This window comes from Mirounga angustirostris, unplaced genomic scaffold, assembly GCF_029215605.1.
Source record: "Mirounga angustirostris isolate CCGP_5_RB_7025 unplaced genomic scaffold, mMirAng1.0.hap1 SCAF_15, whole genome shotgun sequence".
Taxonomy (NCBI): domain Eukaryota; kingdom Metazoa; phylum Chordata; class Mammalia; order Carnivora; family Phocidae; genus Mirounga; species Mirounga angustirostris.
Genome location: NW_026991723.1, coordinates 1,241,656 through 1,263,235, shown reverse-complemented (window position 1 = coordinate 1,263,235; position 21,580 = coordinate 1,241,656). Strand labels below are relative to the sequence as shown.

General features: G+C 51.8%; 1 protein-coding gene across 6 annotated transcripts in view; it reads right to left on the bottom strand.

Moving 5' to 3' along the window:
* Positions 1–21,580, bottom strand: part of FAM120A (family with sequence similarity 120 member A) — a 92,389-nt gene that overhangs the window by 1,906 nt on the left and 68,903 nt on the right. For 2 of the 6 annotated variants that reach the window (XM_064578967.1, XM_045882098.3), the window contains 6 exons: positions 16,570–16,684; positions 11,461–11,670; positions 9,838–10,021; positions 9,166–9,303; positions 6,582–6,723; positions 6,067–6,163 (listed from right to left, as the gene is read on the bottom strand). In XM_064578967.1, the coding sequence (XP_064435037.1) occupies positions 6,067–6,163; positions 6,582–6,723; positions 9,166–9,303; positions 9,838–10,021; positions 11,461–11,670; positions 16,570–16,684 (886 nt within the window). Of the gene's footprint in view, positions 1–4; positions 5,078–6,066; positions 6,164–6,581; positions 6,724–9,165; positions 9,304–9,837; positions 10,022–11,460; positions 11,671–16,569; positions 16,685–21,580 lie in introns of those variants that run through there. The other 4 variants (XM_045882103.3, XM_045882099.3, XM_045882102.3 and 1 more) reach the window with 4 other exon arrangements.

Genomic DNA, 21,580 nt, shown 5'->3' with positions numbered 1-21,580 from the left:
GGTCAAAATCAAGGACAACAAGCAATAAAGCAGCTTTGATAAACAGTGGGAGAGAAGGAATGCCTACCAAGGCCTGACACCGCCTGCTTCAGATTCAACAGCGGAAGGCACGGCATGGGTGTGCTCTTCACGGGGTGTACTCGCGGCCCTTACGTACTCTGTGGGCTGCACAGCCCGTACTCTCTACACTCCCTGTGCACCTGCGCACTCTCTCTACCCTTCTCTCCATACACTGCAGTCTACGTTCTCCACAGTCTGTCTACACAGTCCGCACCCTGTATGGATTTATAGTCTGTATGCTCTATGCACGCTATACCTGAGCCTCTGTTCTCTAGCACCTGCAGAGTACATACACCTACCTACTCTGGTCTGTACCTCACTCTCGTGTACGCACATTCTCTACAGTCTACACTCCATACTCTCTCTAGTCTGTGCCTCCATAGTCTACACTCTAATACACTCTGTCTTATTTCTGACTGAGCTGCCACTGGCAGGAGCTTGTCTCAGCAGGTTCATCCTGGGACCCCTTCCCTCCACTTCTCTGTAGCTAATATCCTGGCCATGCAGGAGAGCCCCACTTGAGCTCTACCTAATCCTTCTGGGTAGTACCAGTTCTTCCTTAACACCGCCCCTCAATAAATCCTCTCTGAAATTTCAGACTACGACTCCCCCAAATGTTCACCAACTAACACGTCTGCCTGTCACGGTCTGTGGGGGGCCCATTTCTACTGGGAAATGGAGGCAGACCTAAGTCCTCTCTGAACAACCCAACAAGAAATAAGTAAGTCTAAGCTGATAATCGCCACATATGTTTGTGACTTATCTCTTCTGAACGGGTCTCTCTGCTCCTCTTAACAGATTTAAAAGTAATTCTGGAAAAATATGAACTTTTAGAGTGATTCAGCTCATGTCCTGAAAGACAAGGAAGACGGCCCGAGATCTTCCAGGTGCTTACATCTTATACCATGGGTTTCTCAGCCTGGCACCGTGACATCTTGGACCTATCATTCTGCCATGGGCTGTCTTGTGTGCTACAGAGTGGTGGGCATCACTGGCCTCTGCCCATTAGAAGCCAGAAGCGCCTGCAGGTTGAGCTGTGGTGATCAACAGTGTCCCCCAAATAAGCCAATGGCCCTCAGGGGAGCGACATCACCAGGGCTGAGAACCACTGTCAGAGGCAGACACATTGCCGAAGAAAACCTTAATCGTCTTTGCCTTCAAATGGTCATCTTTCAGTGAAGAAACTGAGACCCAGAACCCGAAAGCCGCCTACACATCTCCCAGCTCTGCATTCCTTCCCTTTCAACCCCAGGCGGCAGCGTGTCTGGTCTCCAGTCTTCCCTACTCTGAAAACCAGGCCCTCCCTGCTCAGCCAAGTGGGGCTGGAGGTGCCCGTCGCCCTCGCCTCCGGCACGCCATCTTGCATGCTGGTGGTTCCTAGGTTGGTTCCCCTCTGGGCTCCATTCCCACGGGTCTTCTCACTTTAGTGTTCAATCAGAGTTCAGAAATACGAATGTGAGCTTTTCCACAAGTCAATACTACTGTCATTTTGTTGGAACCTTAAGAAAAATAATTAATACAAAAGTATAAGAGGGCAAAGAGGGGAAAAAGGTAACATCAAAGCTTTCCAACCTCCGAGCCCTCACTCTCTGAGGGAAAAGCCCACTTCCACTAGAGAGACACGTGCAGCAGGGTCGCCAGGGCTGGCGGCAGGGGCCGGCTGACTGGGGGCTCCCCACAGTCACTGTCTGGAAACCATGGGGGCAGGTACAGACGATGCCAGCGGAGGGAGCAGGAATGCTGACTGCACCTGTTCAGAAACAGACGTGCCCTCTTTCTACAGCCAAGTCTTCCCATAAGCCTTGGCCACTACATGCCCCCCCGAAGGGCACCCCGAGCACAGGGTGGCACTGCTTCCTCCGCCCACTGACACTCGACCCTCCTGGGAGGCTGCAACACCAACAAGACAGACAGGCCACAGACGCTCGCAGGCCAGCTGCCCTTCACTATCTGTGCTTCTCAAGGGGCAAGAACACTGATGCCACCTAAAAATGAGCAACAGGAGGCACCGAGGTGGAGCCGTCAGAACACAGCATAAGAACACCAGGGAAGGAACCGCACCCCTGCGGGCCGCCGTGCCTCGGCTCCAGCACCCGACCCAGAGGAGCAGCACGGAGCAGACCAAGAAAGCCCGGAGGGGGGGTGGGAGACGGAAGGGAGGTCCAAAACAGAAACAAAGACGGCGCCGGAAACGAAGACCCAACTAGGGAAACACAACAGCAAGTGAACATCGTAATACATGAAGATGGCAAAAAGGAAGAAAAGCTTAAAATCGGAAATGCAAGTCAAACCACAATGAGATACCCAGCCAGACAGCTAAACTCAAGTATGGACAGTAAGTGGCGCTGGCGAGGGCACGGAGAAACGCAGACCCTCGTGCATGGCTAGCGGGAAGGGAAAACTGTGCAGCCGCCGCAGAGAGTCTGGCCGTTCCTCAAGTGCATGAATGCAGAACGCCCACAGGTCCCAGGAATCACCCCCAGAGGAATGGGACGTCTGTCCATGCAAACACCTGACGGCAAAGGCTGTAGTGAACAGTAGTGCGTATCTGAAAGCTGCTAGAGAGATACCAAAAGTTCTCATCACAAGAAAATACGTTTTTGTAACTCTTTGAGGTGATGCAGGTCAACCAGACTTACTGTGGCGATCACTCTGCAATATGTACACCTGGGACTGATGCCATGCTACCTATGCTGCTGACATCTCAGTAAAGCTGGGGAAAACCCGAACCTATACAAAGATGCCCACAGCAGCACCACCCGTAACAGCCGGAACAGTGAAAACAGCCTAAATGTCCATCAGCTGATAAATGGGTACACAAGATGTGCCCCGTCTCCCGGTGGAGCGTCCGCAGCAACAAACGGAGCGACGTGCTAGTGCTGCAACGTGCACTTCCGGGACATGCACACAGAGCACGGCCACGGAAAGCAGGCCCGTGGCTGCCAGGGGCTGGGGCGTGGCTGCTCCCGAGTAAGGGCTTTCTTCTTGGGGTGGTGAATGTTCGGGAATTAGCAGGGTTGCTGCATGCCAGTAAGAACAGACTGCACTGTCCACCTGAATGAAGCAGGTGAGTTCTGTCTCAAAAGAAGACCGCCAGGGAGCGGAGAACATGCCAAACACCGACAGGAGACACAGGACGAGCTCCACAGGAGTGCCAGAGATGAAAGCCAGGAAGGAAAAACGAGAGAAATGAAAAACCAGTAGTCCAAGAAAACTTTCTGATGTAAGACAAGATCTGAAACTGCGTTTAGAAAGAGCACGTTGTGGCTGAGAGCACCAACCCAGAACAACCAGCAGCGGGATGCATCACTAAACCTCAGCAGAGAAACAAAAACCATTTGGGCATTTGGGCCAAAACCCCAACGACTTCCAAGGGAAAGACAATTCTTTTATTATTCGTCTTTGACGTAAAGCTTTATGACAGAAGAAAATGACAGAACGTGCATGAGACACCTGAAGGGGAGGTAAGAACCACCGCTTCTGATTGTTAGGAAAGCAAAACGCTCTCAAACGTGCCCTCGTTTCCACTGGGCCCTCCCTGTGAAGTGTGCTGAGGAGAGCCTCGAGGGATAGTGCGGGTGGACAGAGGACACGCTTCCACAGAAGCCGGGCAGATAGGCCGCGGTGCGGCAGCAGGTCAAGGCCGTGTGCCGGGACAACACAATCGGTAACCGCACAGCTACCATCAGAAACGCGGGCGCCGGCGGACGGAGCCACTGTGCGTGCAGCTGGGACAAAGCCAATGACAAGGCCGGGGGCACTCTAACTCAATCACGCCCGGTTCTCGTGGTGGAAGAAGAGACACATAGATACCAACAGTACAGTTTAGGTCAAATTTCCAAAGTCTTAAACTTGAATTAGAAGAGTCCATATAAACTGAGGTATTTCACCAAAGAAAAGCAGCGGCATACACACGCGTGTGTCTGTGTGCACACGGTACATTCGAGTTCACGTACTTCCTCTAGCCCTGGTCACAGGAAAAGCCCAGAAACAGTGATTCGGTGTGAGGAAAGGAAGAGATTCAACAGAAGTCCTGTGACAGTAAAAGCCCTTGGTTTAAATTACAAACATCAGTGTGAATTCATGAGGATTGTATCTTAAAAAAACGCAATAAAAAGCACGCATGTCATGTGTGTGTTTCTGCACAAAGAAACAGGACTGTGTGTCCAGGCGTGTGCACACAGAACATGAGGAACAGTGACCGACCCCACGGCATCGGGGTCCACGGGCACCCAGACCGTGGTCTTGAAATGCCATTTCCCACTAAAGAGCCCAAGGAACTAAGAGAAATGTGGAGGTTCTGCTGGGCCAGGCGATACCCGCAAAGGAAGCTGCCGCAGACCAGACGCCACACGAGGGCCCACGGCCAGGGTGGGCAAGGTGTCTGTCCTGCAAGGGCTGTCATACTCAGGTACCAAACAGGAGGCGAGGAGAAGAAGCTTCTCTTTATAAAAACAGCCCAGTAATAACAAAAAAAGAAACGATGGAACGAGAATGTCTTCCTTTTGCAGTTTCCAGTGACTGCATGGATCCGGTCAGTGGCACATCAGTACAATGGTCCTGACACGCAGACACGGAGCCCGACGGAAGCACACAGGTCCACCTCAGCCCTGGCACCGGGACAGACCCACTCCCAGGATGCAAGAAAGAGGAGGCCGGGTCACGGGGGCCTCCCCCTCAGCACACACCCGGCCAGACGCAGGAAGTCTGTGGGGGACACACCGCGTCGTCCGTCCCCCAACAGAGTGAAGGCAACAAGCAGGGAGGGAGGGAAGCCAGCGGATCCAGGGACTCTGAAGAACATGAGCACCCCGCGGAGACGAAGCAGCAGCTACGGCACACAGCTGTCCTGTGTGGCTCGGGGTCTGTGTTTTATACCAAAGGCCCAGCAGGGCCGGCAGCAGCACGTGGCCTTCTGCCCAGGACAGGCTCTGGGTTGGAACACAGTGAGGGCGCTTCCCCTCCCTCTCGTCAACCGGATTCAGAGGCGGAGTGCCTTCCGCTCAGAGGGGCGTTTCTGAAAGCAGAGGAAGGTCGGGGTGGCGCTGGGGGGCCAAAGTGAGCAGAACCCACCCCCCACCCCGGGGGATGCTGCACTGCAGACTGGGCCCTGCTTCTAGGGAGGGGGCTGCCTTGTACCTGACTCGCTAGATTTCATCAAAACAGAAGTTTCTGGGGCGCCTGGTGGCTAGTTGGTTGAGTGTCTGACTCTTGGTTTCGGCTCGGGTCATGATCTCATGGGTCCTGAGATCCAGCCCCACATCGGGCTCCACGCTCAGCAGGGAGTCTGCTTGAGATTTTCTCTCCCTCTGCCCCTCCCCCTGACTCACTCTCTCTCTACAATAAAAATCTTAAAACAAACAGACAAACAAACAAAACAGAAGTTTTTAAGATGCTGAGGTCAGCTGGTAAAGGCAGGCATTTTAGTTTCTCTTGGCCAATTAAATTTCCGTGCGTGGGTTATTAGTATGTGAGTCCCAGGAGTCCTGAGGTTTGCACGTGTAGCATGGACAGAAATGCACACTTTGATTAAATGTTGTAACTCAAGAAGTAGACTGACTGGCATTTCTAAAAGATCCTTCTCAAGGGGAAATTCATCAGGATCCAGGCTCTGAAGTGGGACGAAACTCCAGCTCTTTTCACAGAGATGTGTACATGACTCTGTCCCCTCACAAGCTAGTCAAGGTGGTCCAGGAGAAGAAAAAGATTTCAGTTTTCTTCTTAAACCCTAACTGCTATTTACCTAAATAATGTTTTAGAACATAAACGCCACTGACAGCCCTGGAACACCCCCCATGCAGCTGTGACCAGGAGACCATACTCTTCAGCACCCGTGACAACGGCGGCCCCACTGGGCTGAGGGGTCCCGCCTCGCACCACCATGTTAGATGCACACTCGACAGCTACAGAATCACCGCAGCACTCCCCGTCTAGACCCAGGCACCGAAGGACGAGCCCGCAGGACCGGGCCCTCAGAGTGCGCCACCGCCCCGAGTTGCGGATTACCTGAATCACACCCTGGTTTTTATAGCCTCTGCCATAATACCGTCCACCTCTTCCAAACGTTCTGATCACCGGGGTGGAAATAACTCCCCTTGGACGCCTGAATGGATAGAAGATGACAGAAGCACACAGGCTTGAATCTGCTAAGACAGCTAAGGCATTTAAAATGACGTCCATCTCATGCAGTCAACTTGTGTCACGCCATGGATTTATCCCAACATTCCAAGAAATCAATCTTATGGTTTTGGTCCATATCCAGTGCATTCAATTTGAAAAACAACACACTTCAAAAATGTTACTTTTTTTGAATATTGAAAAACAGTTAATTGAATAATGTGTGCATAATTATTTAATAATGGTTAAAACAACTACATAATACTATATATAATGGAATCCTTTGTAACCACAAACTGGGACATCAAAGAATGTATCTAATGATATAAAAATGTTCCTAGTAAAGTCATAATTGGAAGAAGAGGCTGTTTTCTTATTAATACAAACACATTTTCAGAACTTACCCTCTTGCTGGTCCTCCAACAGAAACTACCTGTAGGGGGAAAGGCCCACGGCCCCCACGGCCCCGTCTGCTCCCAGCCCAGTGGCCAACCACAGTGCCAGCTATCTCTAGCTTCCCTCCCTGAGAAGGTATTGGCTGGATTCCTGCAGAAAAAATAGAACAAATCTTGACAATCACAGAATTAAAAATAGCAAAAACAAGCAAGCAACTTCTTTTCAATTGTGGTTTACGTTTCATATAAAACCCCCTTCCCTTGTTTTGTGAAGACTTATTTATTACATAAAGTATCTATGTGCACATCATTTGATTTTAATGGTTTTTGTTTTTTCTTTTTTTTTTTAGATTCATTTATTTGAGAGAGAGAGAATGAGAGACAGAGAGCATGAGAGGGAGGAGGGTCAGAGGGAGAAACAGACTCCCCACTGAGCAGGGAGCCTGATGCGGGACTCGATCCCGGGACTCCAGGATCATGACCTGAGCCGAAGGCAGTCGCCTAACCAACTGAGCCACCCAGGCGCCCTGATTTTAATGGTTTTAACTGTTGTTAAAAATACACCTGAGAGTCAGCAAACATGTTGGCTATTCATAGAACTCATGGCAATTGAAAAGCTACAAATGCAAACTGTGCAAGGCTTTTAGCCTGAAATAGGTTCAAGAAAGTGCTGCCACTGGGTGCTCAGGAACCCCCTTCACCACCAAGGTGGACACCTGCAAACTCAATGTTTTCTCTTCCCATAACTGCTTCCAAGTCTCCTGCCTTCACCAAACATTACAGAAGTTAACCAGTAAACGTGGCTGCTATTTCTCACTGTATTGTTAAATTAGAATTCCTTTACGTGGGGTCACAAACATCCACTGTATTCATTAACTTCTATTAGCTACATACAGCCTGCATTTTCTAAGGTTTTCTGACTAAACTAAGAAAATTCTCAACTAACTGACAGCAAAACTTCTGATAAAAACCAAGCAGAACAGAACCTCAGGCTTCTTCTTTCCTGGCAGATGGAATGGGTTCTAACACACTCTCCATCATCCAGGTGTTCAACGTGACAGTTGGCTGACACACAGCCCACAAGCAGATCTACGACAAGCCTCACATTCCTAACAGCCACACTGAAAAAATACAAAAACAGATGAAATAGGTTTCGATAATGTTTTATTTGACCCAATATATCCCAAATAGTATTATTTCAATGTGTGATCAATGTAAAAACTACTAATTAGATATTTTGTATTCTTTTTTCTATGTTAGGTCTAAAATTGGATGTGTATATTGTGTTTAGGGCCCAGCTCAGCTTGGACGAGCCCAGGTCAAGTGCTCAAGAGCCACGGTGGCCGACGGTTACTCCACTAGACAATGCAGAGCTGAGCTCCAGACACAATTTGGGGGAAGTTATGAAACAGGTTCCCCTTGCCATTTCAGCCCAAGAAACAACTACTTTTTTTTTTTAAGATTTTATTTATTTATTTGAGAGAGAGCAAATGAGAGACAGAGAGCATGAGAGGGAGGAGGATGAGAGGGAGAAGCAGGCTCCCCGCCGAGCCGGGAGCCCGATGTGGGACTTGATCCCGGGACTCCGGGATCATGACCTGAGCCGAAGGCAGTCGCTTAACCAACTGAGCCACCCAGGCGCCTCTCAAGAAACTACTTCTGACCCCACAGTGTCCATAGCCACCAGCCCACCCAGAGTTGTATCCCAACTGCACACTGACATGAGTGTCCAGACAAGGGGTGCACGGAGCTGAAGCCAATGGTGAAGCAGAGAGCACGAGTCACTGCATGTTGCATGGCGTGGGCAGGAAGAAAAGCGCCGGTGGGAGGCAGGAGAGGGGCATGCGGGGCCGGTGAGGGGGAGAAATGGCCCCAGAGCCCTGGGGGGGGGGTAGGGGGCGCTGCACTGGCCTGCAAGTCTTTACTGCTCCAGAAGAGCTCTCCCTCCAGCCCCAAGGAGCTGAGCTGGAAAAACATCCCTGGGCAGGAGAGAAAGACTTGCCTATCCTAAAGTTACTCAAAAATGTATCTGAAGAGCCCTGTAATGTGGATGGGATGGCCGGGTCTAACTCTGCAGTCCCAAAATACAGGACATGTGACAAAGCTACTTGTCACAAGCTCTAATTACAGCAAAATCACAAGACGTTATTTCAAAACTAAATGTTAAGACTTTTTTCTCTCTTGTAAGACTAACACATACAAGAAGAGAAGCGAAGGGAATTTAAAATAAACTCATTTGTATATGTGGTATTAGAACTTTCTGTAAAAATGTTTCCTATGAAACAGTCTGTGGAAAGTTTTTGTGCCAGGAGTTCTGCTACGGCCTCGGAACCTTCTGCACCAGCTCGTCCTCTCTCGCCGGGGGAGCAGCCCACCAACGGGCACCGTCAGGCAGCCTGTCCCAGCACAGGAGGCGATGCTGGGGCCGGGCGCACCGGGCCATGTGCACACCCGATGGCCCCGCTGCAAGGCAGAGACCTGGGGGTGGAGGGGGCTGGAGCGGGCCTGGCGGAAGGGAGGCGGTGCCGGGCCGGGACAGCAGAGGGGGCCAGGCGGGGCAGCGAAGCTCTAGGAGAAGGCATGGCATAATTACCACCCTGCGACTTGCTAGTCCTGCTGCTGTCACCGCCGGAGAAGGCCCCGCAGTGCCCCGCTGCCGTTGCCACTCGGAAGGCACGGTAAGCGCCTGTCGCTACAGTCTCCCCATAGGGGCCTCCAAAGCCACAGACTCCTGTGGGACCCGGGTGGAGAGAGACGGAGAAGCCATGAGGAGCAGGTTCGGGGGGAGCCGCCGGTGGACTTCTGGGCAGAGCGGCCCCGTCTCCTCCAGCTGCTGCTCCCACACCACCAGCTGCCAGGAAGGGGGTCTCCCAGCCCCCCTCACCAGCACTGGAATAACTCTGAACTGTCAACCACAGGGGCTCAGCCACTGGCGGGGGGGGGAGGGGGGGCGGGGAGGGGAGGGTGGCCTTGGCGGAGAGGACTCCTCTGGCACCCCAGACGTGAGCCGACCAACCCTAACACCTAATCTCTGCCGCAGGCTGTATTTCCCTCTCTCCCTTCCTCATCACGGCTTCGGGAGTCGAGTCTGCACTGGTCTCTCCTGAAAAGCTGGTGCTGCAAACTTCATCACAAGCCTGACGATTAATTACAAGTTCCCAGCACAGCAAGACATGGGCCACCACGGGGCTACACGTGGTGCACATGGCATGTGCGCCTCTCCCCCCACACCGCCGGTCCCTCCCGAAAGCACCTGCACACTCACCTGCAAAGCCCCGCCCCCGGCCCTGAGCCGGGGGGACGGGCCCGAAGTGCCGGGGGTACACGGAGGCAGGGTAGAAAGGCAGCGCCGCGGGCGGCGGGAAGGGAAGTGGGTGGCTCTGCCGGGAGAGGTTCAGCCCTTCCAGGATGCTCTGCCGCATCTTTTCCACCTTGGCAGCTTGCTCAGCCTGCAAGTCAAGTGCCGGCACGTGAAAACGTGGCTCACAAGGCTTCACTTGAATTGGAACGGACGGGACAGAGTGAGACACGCCAACTGCCAGGACACGTCTGCATACTTCCCACAAGTCACGGTCTGCGTAGCCACACTTCGTACGGAAGGCAAGCAAGACTGAAAACGCAATGAACAGATCCCTCTCGCTCCCATGACCTCGATCCCAGACAAACATCAACTTAAACCCCGGCTTTCTTGGCTTATTTCCAGGCAAAACCATTTACCGCAGGAGTTCTTAATCGAAAGTGCTGTTTTGGTTCTGGAAACCAGCAGCTGAGTCCAGACAGGTCACGCTACAGCGCAGACAGTGCCCACGGACTGAGCGCTCAGGCCGGTGCGTGCTGCGCATGATACCAAGCACACTGAGACACAGAGGGTAACGTCAACCACACAGACGCGCCCAACACTGCTCATGTGCATCAAACCCACTGTGAAAAAACACCTACAACATTCGCCTGGAGTGTCTTTTGTTAATAAATCCACAAAGACATACAGCAACACCAGTTCTTGATCCGAGGCTCTGAAAACCCGCACACCCCATGAATCTGTCTTCAGACTGAGGCTGACTTGGGAGCCATGTGGCTCGGGGAGAATACGTAGTTAGAAGCCTGAAGCAAACGTGAGCCTCTTTCGTGCAACGGGACAAGATCACCTGACGGCCGACTTCACCTTATGCTTAAACCAGGATTTCACACAAGCATGGTCCCTCCTCATCCACGAGTTCCACGTCTGTGGATTCACCTATTGCTGAAATGTATCTGAAACCCCGAATCAGTGCTCGTGACCTTCTCGTGGCGATCTGCAGACCCGTGCAGAGCAGGGTGAGGTGGGAGGTGCCACCAGGGCTCTGCCATCCTGTTTCAGATTTTACACTGTCTACTTAGTGCCACGTTTCTGTGTTTCTGTGGGTGATTCTGCTGTTTGAAATGGGCCCGAGCATCGTGCTGTGTGCTGGCTAGTGTCCCTAAGTGCCAGGCTGTGGGATGTGCCTTGTGGAGAAAGCCCGTGTGTCACGTGCACTTTGTTCAGGCTGTTAGAGTGCTGCGGCCGCGAGGACAATGTGAGTGAGCAATATATGTCCATCGAGATGTCTGGCAACAGAAACACACATAAACAAGGCAGCGTATGGAGCTGCTGACAGAGATGTGGCCAGAGGCCGGTAGAAACCCAGCCCCGTATGACCCCCAGGAGCAAGGTTCAGTGTCCGGTGACTGAGTGCTCAGGCAGGTACAGCACGCCACCTCTACATCCGGAGCTCGGCGCCCGCGGCCTGCACGGTCACTCACGCACACGCGGGGCTGGCCCGGGCTCAGGAGCCAGCGCACGTTCCTGCATCCTGGTTTGAGGCGGCCAGCCCCTCCTCTCTGCCCCCCACCGACGTTCCCCGCAACTGACCTGACCATCACAGAGGTCGATGAGTGGGGTCTTTTCCCGGCTTGCTTTGAGGAGCTTGGACTGGAAGAGCTTCCCATCAAAATACATCCAAGGGCAGCAGTGCTCCCAGGGCACCGGCTGGCCACACGCGTCGTTCGCAAACAGGGCCATGTCCACGCCACTCATGAAGAGAGCTGACAGCTGAATGCCTCGGGGGTCGAGGTTCTCAATCTTTAAACGGAAAAGAGTGATTTCCGTGGAGTAAGAGCACGACAGGCCCCGCTTCTCGCGTCTGACTACAGCTCTCCACGGTTAACGTGGACACCCCTCCACCAAACGCCCCTAAGCACAGTGACCCTAGCGCTGGCCTACCTGAGCACAGACTTTTTATGTTACTTAACGGATTTACGTTTAAGACGCCGCTGTGTAAACATACTGCTTATTTCAATGTGGAACTGTAAAGCATTGTACCAGCGCACAGAGACCGCGCTGTGGCTGACGCCACAGTAACAGACTACCAGCAGTCTCCTGAGCGCCCAGGAAGTCCACAACTCACGCATGACAACAAATCACACCGCAGATCCTACATGCTGCCAACGTAGGAACAGAAAGATTATCACAAGGAACATTCTAGTAAGATTCTACATTTTTCAAGTCATTATATTAAAAAAGTACTCAGTATAATTTCATTCTAAAACCTGTACTTCATGTTTGTATCATTTTACATGTTAATGTTTTAGATAGCAACTCATTAATGAGACCGTCAAATGTTTCGGGAGAAATGGATAGCTTATAAATGGAGAACACAACAACAAAAACACTGTGTCTGGACCATGCAGACTATCTCTCCTGGCCCCCCCGCTGGTGCTGCCGCCCTCTCTGCTCGCACCTGGTGCGCTGGGCAAGGACCACTGACAGATACAGTCAACTCTTGATCGTCGGTCTACGAAGGACCTGGTTTGTGGATTACCCAGAACTGAGCTCTCACTGTCTGGCTTCTGTCTTCCTGCCCTGCACGCTTACTTTCTAAGGTGATGCTGTCCCAAGAATGCATTCTTTATGGGGCACCCACTAAGCAATGCCTAAAAGTGGCAGGTGCCCTGGCTTTTCATTAAAAAGGAAAAAAGTCATGCCCATGCCAGAAAATGATGAATTTATGAGCATCTGCCATTTCGTGCCAACATCCCCACAATCAGCTAACGCCGTTTTCCAACCTCTGTTTTTTGGATTTTTCCAAACCTGGAAAAGCCTGTCCATGCCCACAGCCTAGCCCACCGGCCCCTGCTTTGGGAGCGGCTTCTCTGGAGCCTCCAGCCTCACTGGGAGGGATACCCTGCTCGGCTGAGGGCAGGCAGGGCTGCATGATGGGGCTGGGTGCATTTTTATATTTATGAGCAGAAAACACAGAAAGAGAGGAACAAAATGGAGAAAGAATTCACTTGAAGTGGAAAAGTCCCTTCCCCTCTGAGAGTCTCGAAGCAGAAAGTGGGAGTGTTTCCTCCTGGAAAGCTGACCCTGGGAATGTGGCCTCGCAGTGAGGGGGCCACGGGGAAGCCAGGGGTGGCCAGTGTTGTCCCGCAGGGCAGCAGTGCCTTCTGGGGAAGCTGCTGCCAGCGCCTGGTCCCCGGTGGCGGCCACGTGCACACGCCACCCCTCACGTGCAGGACGGAGCCCACGCCGCCTGGCGGGCAGACGTGGAGGGCTCTCCCGGGCAGCTGACGGGAGGTGTGGGGAGTCAGCCTCACCCACACACATATCTACTTATTCTAAAAAGACTCACCATCAGTGAAAGAACCGTTTGCATGGGTTTCAAAAATGATTATCAAGTCATTTAGTTTTACTAACAACAACTACCATAATTTCACAGAAAAAATTCTCAAAATAAACGCTGTTTAAATAATGTAAATAAAATCTCAACTGCCGTGCAGACCTTGCCTCGTCCAAACAGTTTTCTAAATTACTTCACACAGTGTTTTGTATTTCCTTCCCTACATGCTAATTACACAAATAATGCTACGTAACACCCACAGGGACCGTGACACGTATGTATCGGGTACTGCTGTGCGCATTTTCACATGCATTATCTTGTTTACGTCTCGACCGCTGTGCAACACACACACCTCTCCTAGCACCCCACTTTACAGAGGGGGACACGGAGTCACAGAGTGCTCAGGGTCCTAACACCGGTCATCGGCAGCACCGGAGTCTGATCCCTGGGTCGCGGGTAGAGCTGCGATAGTTGCATCCCAGCCTCACTCCCTTACACCCAGGAAGAGAAAATCGTCAGCAGTATCCAAAGTCCCTCAACTAGAGAAAGTGACACAACTCTCTGACTTTATAGGAAATACAAATACGAATTCAGCCTCTGCCCAATTAGCTCAAGAACCAAATGCCAGTGAGGCTGCTCCCCAGCACCTCTCTGCCGGGCCGCAGACCCGTCCTCTGATTGGCCATGTTCACCTGCACGCACCCTGACTCTTACAGGCGCCACAGGGGCCTGATCCAGTCGTAGAGCTCCTCCTCCTCCATCTTTTATGTTCTGCACTGAGTAGGCGAAACTGTTACAAGAATTTAAAGCAATTATAAGGACATCAAGAGCAGGAGAGAAAGAAACTGGATAAATATCGAGCCTGTACAAAAGTCCTTCTCCCGACCCTTTCCCCGCCTTCCTCCAGGCACAGGGTCAGCGCTGATTTACCTTCACCACTACCTTCATGCGGGTAGCCTAAGAGAAGCACCTAAAAAATACAGCAGGGAAAACAAGGGCCCTTGATCCCTGTAGACCACATCTGCGAGGAGCCACGCCGGACACGCAGCTGTTCACGGTCACGGTGGGCAGACTGAGCACCCACAGACAAGCACTCCTACAAAGTCATTCTAAATTAATGCTTTCAACATCTTTCCCCACCAAACCTCCCATCAGAAAAGCCAACGAGAGGCCAAAGTCAGAACCGGGTCTTTTATTTTTCTTCTCCTTTTTATTCTAAAAAGCATAGAATGGACAAAAATGGGAGAAAAAAAATAGGGTCTGGGCAATCCACAAACTGGACAGAGGCCCCTAAGACAACCACCAAAATCAAGAGTTGACTATATCCCAAACAGTGAAATGGCATTTCACGGAAAAGCATCATCCTTGCTTTCGATATATAACAAATTTTAATGGTTAAATGAAAAAGCAATTTAAAAATTAACTTTTCTATCACTGAATTTGAGGACTCTCAGCTTTGCCTAGGGATTTCTGTAGCATTTAAATAATGATTATTCCTATCAATTCTCGATCTGATAGCTGAGAGAATCCTCAATCTTAAAAAAACAAAAAACAAAAAACTACCTTTCCCCCCAGTGAATACTATGTCCCCCTTCCAGCTCCACGGAATCTGGGCTGCTTGGAGTGAAGTGCCAGCAGTGCAGGCCGTCCTTGAAGGGAAGGCGGACCTCCAGACCAGCAAGAGCCGAAGGGACAGTGGCAGGCCTCAAGTCACTGCACATAAAATGGGTCTTTCTAAACACAGCTCTAGAAACACCTGGCTTCAGAGGAAGGATCAGGAGAAAACCATGAAGGCACTAAGACCTCAAAAGAACCAAAATGAAAGCTTAGGGTGTGGCTGTCTTTCAAAAGTTACACCCTGTGTGTTGATCCAAAATGAAAAGGATATGGGAGAGAAGATGAACTTTGAGGAAAAGCAACTTGATGGTGAGTAAGGCTTGGTGGGCATACCTGATACCTGGCGGTCTGATTTTCAGAACTGGGATGTCAATACTGATGTAATAATCTAAATAAGAGAAACAGGAAGTAGAGGTAGAGGGATGGCACCACACGCTAGTCAAAGTATTCACAACACCCCTGAGCACAGGCTGGGGACGAAGACAGAGCTATGGCACCACCAGCCGGGGGCACGCAAGCGAGAGCCTGCGCTGAGAGCCAGCCTTTTGGGGACACCCAGCCAAATACTCTAGAACGAAAACTTAAATTCAAAAACATTACAAATAAAAATAATTTCTGTCTAACAAACAGAAAAGCTTGATCTGCAAAGTAAAGAATATAATTTGGGGTGGGTTCTAAGTTTTGTTGTCTTATTTATTAGCTTGTGTCGAAGTCATCAGAAGCCTAGGGCGACCACGTGTGACCCAGGGCTCTGCACAGTCGAGGGCCACTCAACACCAAATTACTGAATATAACTAAATAATTCAGGGGAACCAGACATTGATTGGGCCCCAACTGTGGAATACTGAGTATCTATAAAGCGAGCCCCAAACAGCCCTGCAGGGAAAGAATGCCTTCATAAAGAATGGCTAAAAGATCTAAAAGTGAAGGCAATTTGTCAAAAGAGATTATTTGATTACAAATCAAGTATTAAAAAACAAAAACAAAACAAAACAAAACTATGTCAAGGGAAAAAAAAACAAAAACCCTGTACATTAAAAAGAAAAGGTAGATCCACTGATTTAGCTAACTCTGGAAAGTCTTAAACTTTCTAAAGTTTAGTACAGACATTATAGAAAGCGAGTACAGCTGTGCGAACACAGCGACTAACCCAAGTGCACTGAAAAGATAAGCACCCCGAAAAATCAGGGGACCACTTGGAGAAAATTAACGTTGCCAAAACAATAAAGAACAAAAGGAGTTACTGGAAGGAAAACTTAAAAGGAATACGATGTTAAATGCTAAGCAAAAGGGGCACAGGGATGATGGCGTAACTGTTCCTCAAGTGGCCTTTTAAAGGGGTTTACAATCGAGGAGGGCCAAGACTATTTTTTAGAGAAAACGAATGCTGTTATTAGGAACAACAGAACGAAATGAGAAAAGAATCCTGGCCAGATGTGAGAAAATCCTGAAGACCAAGCCCTCCCTGGGGTTCGGGGTCCCCACCTGAAACAAAAGCAAGTTTACTTCCTGATGTGAAAATAAGAGTAAACGCCCCCTGGTAACGAGGGAAAACCTCTATCGGATAGAAGCTGACTTGACGGTTTCCATCACCCGGAAGGATACTGCCTTTGCCCTGAAGGCTCCCAGGTCCGCAGCTCGGTTCTAGTCTAGCGCTCTGAGCGGCTCTGCCCGGTGAGGTCAGCCCTCATCACAGAAGTCCGAAGCAACGCTTCCCAACACAAGGAATGAGGCTTGTCCATTACCTTGAGCTCCTGCAGCTGGTCAGGCTCATAGAGTTTGGGGGACAGCGCCTGAGCCAGGAAGGCGTCCAGCTCCTGGCGACGCAGGATCCGTGCTCCAGGCCACTGCACCATATACCTACAGGTGGACAGAGAGGGTCTGGTGTCAGGATGGAGCGGTCACCAGTCACACACACAACCTGGCATCCAGGTTCTTGGGACACTCAGATGACATGCGCTGGGCGGGGGGGACCACCGAGAGTGCTCCCCCAGTGTCTTTATGCGCACCGCATGATACCAGCTACAAACGTGTGTCTCATCCCCTGGGCTCAACACAGTGTTTGCTTTCAGAGTGATTAAAATAGCACACCACATCTGCACACGCTGCAAAGCAGCTGCTCAGTGATTTCTGGTACAACTTCACTCTGGTAAGGTATTCAAACCCTGAAAATACAAGGTAAGCACCAATTTACATGATTTATTTATTTCGATTCAAGACCGGATACCTGGAAGGCAGACTCTAGGTCCAAATAAAAAAGACGCAGCTTCTGATGAAGAGCGAGTGTTGCGGGAGACCTGTGCACGCCAGAGGCTCCCGCACCGCAGGAGAGCGCCAGGGGAGGGGACAGAGCGGGGCCCAAGGGACCAGAATGGACACCACGGCCTCCAGACCAGTGCCCACAACCCTTGGACACGCTGACCTCCCGGGGGCAGCTCTGGTGTGAGCAGCTGGAGGTGAAATCGACTTTTAAGATTTTTAAATTTTTATTTATTTGACAGAGAGAGCACAAGTAGGCAGAGTGTGAGGCAGAGGCAGAGGGAGAAGCAGACTCCTTGCCAAGCAGGAAGCCCGATGCAGGGCTCGTTCCCAGGATCCTGGGATCATGACCTGAGCCGAAGGCAGACGCTTAACCGAATGAGCCACCCAGGCGCCCCTGAAACCGACTTTTAAATCTGAAACATCCATCTGCGCCATCTGCCTGGGAACCGCCAGGCATCCATGGTCTTCTTCCTTACTCACCTCGCCACAAGCCCTGCCTCCATGACAACTCCAGCCCCGGCCTGAGGCTCCGCAAGAGCCCGAGGGCCCCAGTCCTGCACTTGGCAAACCTGAAGGACGACCCAGTCAAGTTGCCGCTGATTGCTAAAAATAACCTGGGGTGACAGACCCCTCTGTGACCTCTGATGGGTGGCTCAAAAGGAGCAGAGACAGCCGTGACATGCCTCACAAAGCTCCTTCCAGTCCTGTCTCCTGAGGAAGTTCTCTCAGAGCTTAAAATCTAAGTCAACAAAAGGAGGAACAAGGTGGTGTGGAGCCCTATTTTGGTAATAATCAATATTCCTCCACGGGAACGTGAGTGAACAGGCAACAAAGGAGGTTCCATCCAGCAGATTAGGAGAAGTATTTTCAATAAAAACCGGTACCAGGGACCGGTCTACACAGGCACATACCACCTCCAAGCCCCGCGGCCCCAGCAACCCCAGGGCAGGGGCTACCCCGCCCCACCTGAGAGATGGGGACACGGCGGCAGAGCTTACGTGCTTTGCAGGAACATTACATGGTGCGAGGAAGAAATTTCAAGGCAAACAAACGGTAGACGCTGCATCTGTATGGTATTTAGATTTAGCTGGATGTCTTTAACGGAGATGTAAGCTTCACTTGGTTGAGCGGTCGATGTCCGCAGGGATGAACACCGCAGCCCTGCAGGGGGTGGGTGCCGTGTGCCTGGGGGACTACGGTCTGCGTCTGGGCTCGATTCGAGACAGCGGGTGTGCACGAAGGCCCCCACTCGGACAGCAGTGGCCGTGGGAAACACTGCTCCGTGTACAAACTCCAGCTGCACACCTGGCTGCTCCTGTATCGTGATGAAACGCGCAGAACACGAGACCTGCCATCGTGAGCACGTGCACGTGGACAGCGCTGGCCTAAGACCCGCTCAGCGTTGTGCGCCCACCAGACACAAACACCTCTCCCAGCACCCGTCCCCCGTTCCTTTTAAAATGATGAATGAGAAAAAAGGCCGTCTTGGGGACAGACTGGTTTTGTTGGCAGCAAAGACTCTCCAAAGTCAGTTTAGCTGAACAACAATGTTTTTGGTTAGAATCCCTGGTATGTCCCCCGTTTGGCTTTCTATTCACATTTTCACAGAACCAGCATTCACCTCTCTCTTTCTGGACACACAAGGGAGCGAGGCATGTGCGGACAGGTCGGACTCAACCACACCACACAGGCCATGCCCACGGTCATCAGTAAAGGTGACGGACAATGGCCTGGCCTGCTCCCCCGCCTGCCTGCCACGCCACTCCACATGAGCAGACAGCGGGAGGCTGTCTGTGGGGCCAGGCAGAGGCAGGTCCCTGTGTGACCCTCCTGGGAAGGCTATGCTTCCTAGGGTGCGGGCAGGCACAGCTGCCACCAACTGTCTGCGTCTCGCTTGGGGGCTCAAGACCTCCACCCCCTTACCTACCTACTGACCTGAGTCCCACCAGGACGGAAGCCAGCCCGCTGCTCAGGAGAACGTGAGCGCGCTGGGATGAGGGCCTGTCTTGGCTGTACGCTGGAAAAGCCGCCTTCCGCCCTGTTCTGAACACTCGCTCCACTCCCACACGGAACCTCGGCTCAGGTGTGCACCCCACCCCACCCCCCCTTCGTGAGGATGGTTCTAGAGATCTGGCTGCCATCCTCCCATCCCCCCCTGCTGTCACACTGTCAAGTGCCCCAGAAGGGACACAGGCATCAAGATCCTGGAGGCAGGAACCAACCTCACTGGAAAGAGACACTGGAACACACGGACCGAGAAACAGTCTAGTCAGGGGCAGACGAGCGGCAGCCAAGGTCTGGGAACCCATTTGTACGGACAGCTTCCTGAAGCTGCTGCCCCGTTAGTTCACGTGCTGTCCACAAGACGGAACATCTGCAGACAAGCCAGTGTTCGCTCCGCATCAACCCAGGGGAAGCCCAGACGCTTCCAGGACTGGAAGAGACTTGGCAGCTGAACATAAGCACGAGCAGCGATCTCCTGTTGCTGATGCACATCACTGGACAGCAGGCAAAATCTCACAGAGACATATGCACGAGCTGAACTAAGATGACTTCTCTGATTTTGACAGTGTCTTTGTTTTTAGAAACACACACCCAAGAGCTCAGGGACAGAGGCATCGCACCCACAACTTCCACTCAAGGGCGTGTGGAGGGAGTCTGGGTGAAGGACAGCCGCAAACTCCTCAAACCCCTCTCACAATTTGCTCAAGTTCGAAGTTATGCAAAACAAACGAACAAAACCCAAAAAGGAAAAACAAGGAAAGAGAAAAAGAAAGGGAAGCCCTGTGGCCGACCCCCAGCCCTGCCCCACGCGGCCACCACAGCCAAGGGTTAGCGGCCTCAGGCTTACGCGCCCCTCTTGCTGCCCGATGTCGCCGTCTGCAGCAAACTAACCTGCTCTCCTTGGATTTGCAGATCACTGGCCTTGAGAGTGAAGGACCAGTCTCTCCCAAGAGATAAGGCCAGACCACATTCAAAAATACCTGCCACGGAGGCCAGCAAGTCTGTCAGGGTCCCGTGGACATAGAGCCGACTGCCTGGGCACCGTGTCTCCCGCTCACAGCCCCCTCCCCATTCCCTGCACCTCCCCCTCTAAGACCCTCCCGCTTGGCCTGGACGGGGATGGTGGCCTTCCAGACATTAATCCACCCTCTTCCCCGGTTGCTGGCTTTCTGAATAAAGCGACCTCTCTTTTCCCACCATCACTTGTCTCTTGAACGTTGATTTTTGAGAGGCGAGCTGCCGAACCTGAGTTCAGAACCGGTTCTGTCCAGGAACGGTCATCTGCTGGGCACCCACAGGGCCTTATCACCTCCCCTCCCGGGACCTAGGCCCGACCCCAGGGCCTCAGGAGCACACATCAACCCTGACCCCTCCTCCTGGCCCTTCCACGCACCACCCCCTCCAAACTGTGAGGCCTCGACTCAGCCCACCCCCATGACCTGAGGTCGTACCGTGGAGCCAAAGGGGACCATGCAGTGCGTCTGTCACCTGCCTGTCCCCAAGCCCAAAATGCAGAAGGTAGAACAGACTCTCCTAGTGGAAGTGGACCAGCCTGCTTACAGGAGGCCCCCAAGCCCCCGGGGACTTGTCCTGTGAACCGCAGTCTCTCACCTCTTCCTGACTTTGTCTCCTCAACCAGCTCTACCTCTATAGGACCTGAAACCGTGAGAGGCTCTCCACGCAAGAAACCCCAGGTGTCTGCCCATCTCCACAGCCAAGCAAGGCACCTGCCTCCCACCAGAGTGCTAGAGCCTCTCGTGACATGGCCAATCACATTTACTAATCGTCCCAAGTTCTAAAATGAGTATATTTTCTATAAACAACCATAAAGATTGTCTTAAAAATGGGGACCAGGACAATCCTGAAATCTGGAAGACTTTACAAAGGCCTGGGGTGATGGCCAAGGAGTGGCCACGAGGACAAGGACAGAGACCAGGAGAGGAGGGCAGCCTTGGGTGTGGCAGGTGGCATCCTCTCTCCAGGTTGATGGGACGGTCAGCTGTCCACTGGGGTAAAGGCCACACACCAATTCAAACTTGGAAGAGAGAAATACAATCAACTAAATTTGTTCTTGCTAATTTGATCTTAGAGCATCGAAAATCTTCATCTCTAATGTTTGGCTACATATATATTTACTGATAAAAACAGGTCCATAAATGAATTTTCCATTTGAGGAAAACAGAAGACTGGAAACAAAAATCTAGTCTCTCCCACGAACCAATCCTCAATACGCTTGTGCCAACCCCAGTTTAGAGAAGGAGAGGCTTCTACATGAGTCACTGACCTTAAAGCCTGTGATGAATTTAAGAAACGTCAGGAAATGAACATCGACTAAAGCTCTGTCCCGTCCTCAGCCCAGGGTGAGAAACAGGGGAGTCAGGGGCCAGGGAGGAGGGACACACAGGGCTGGACCCCCAGGCTCTGATGCCAGGCTCAGAGGCCGCCCCGTGGGAAGGGTCCAAAGGCATGCGGCACCTGCTTACCAGAAAC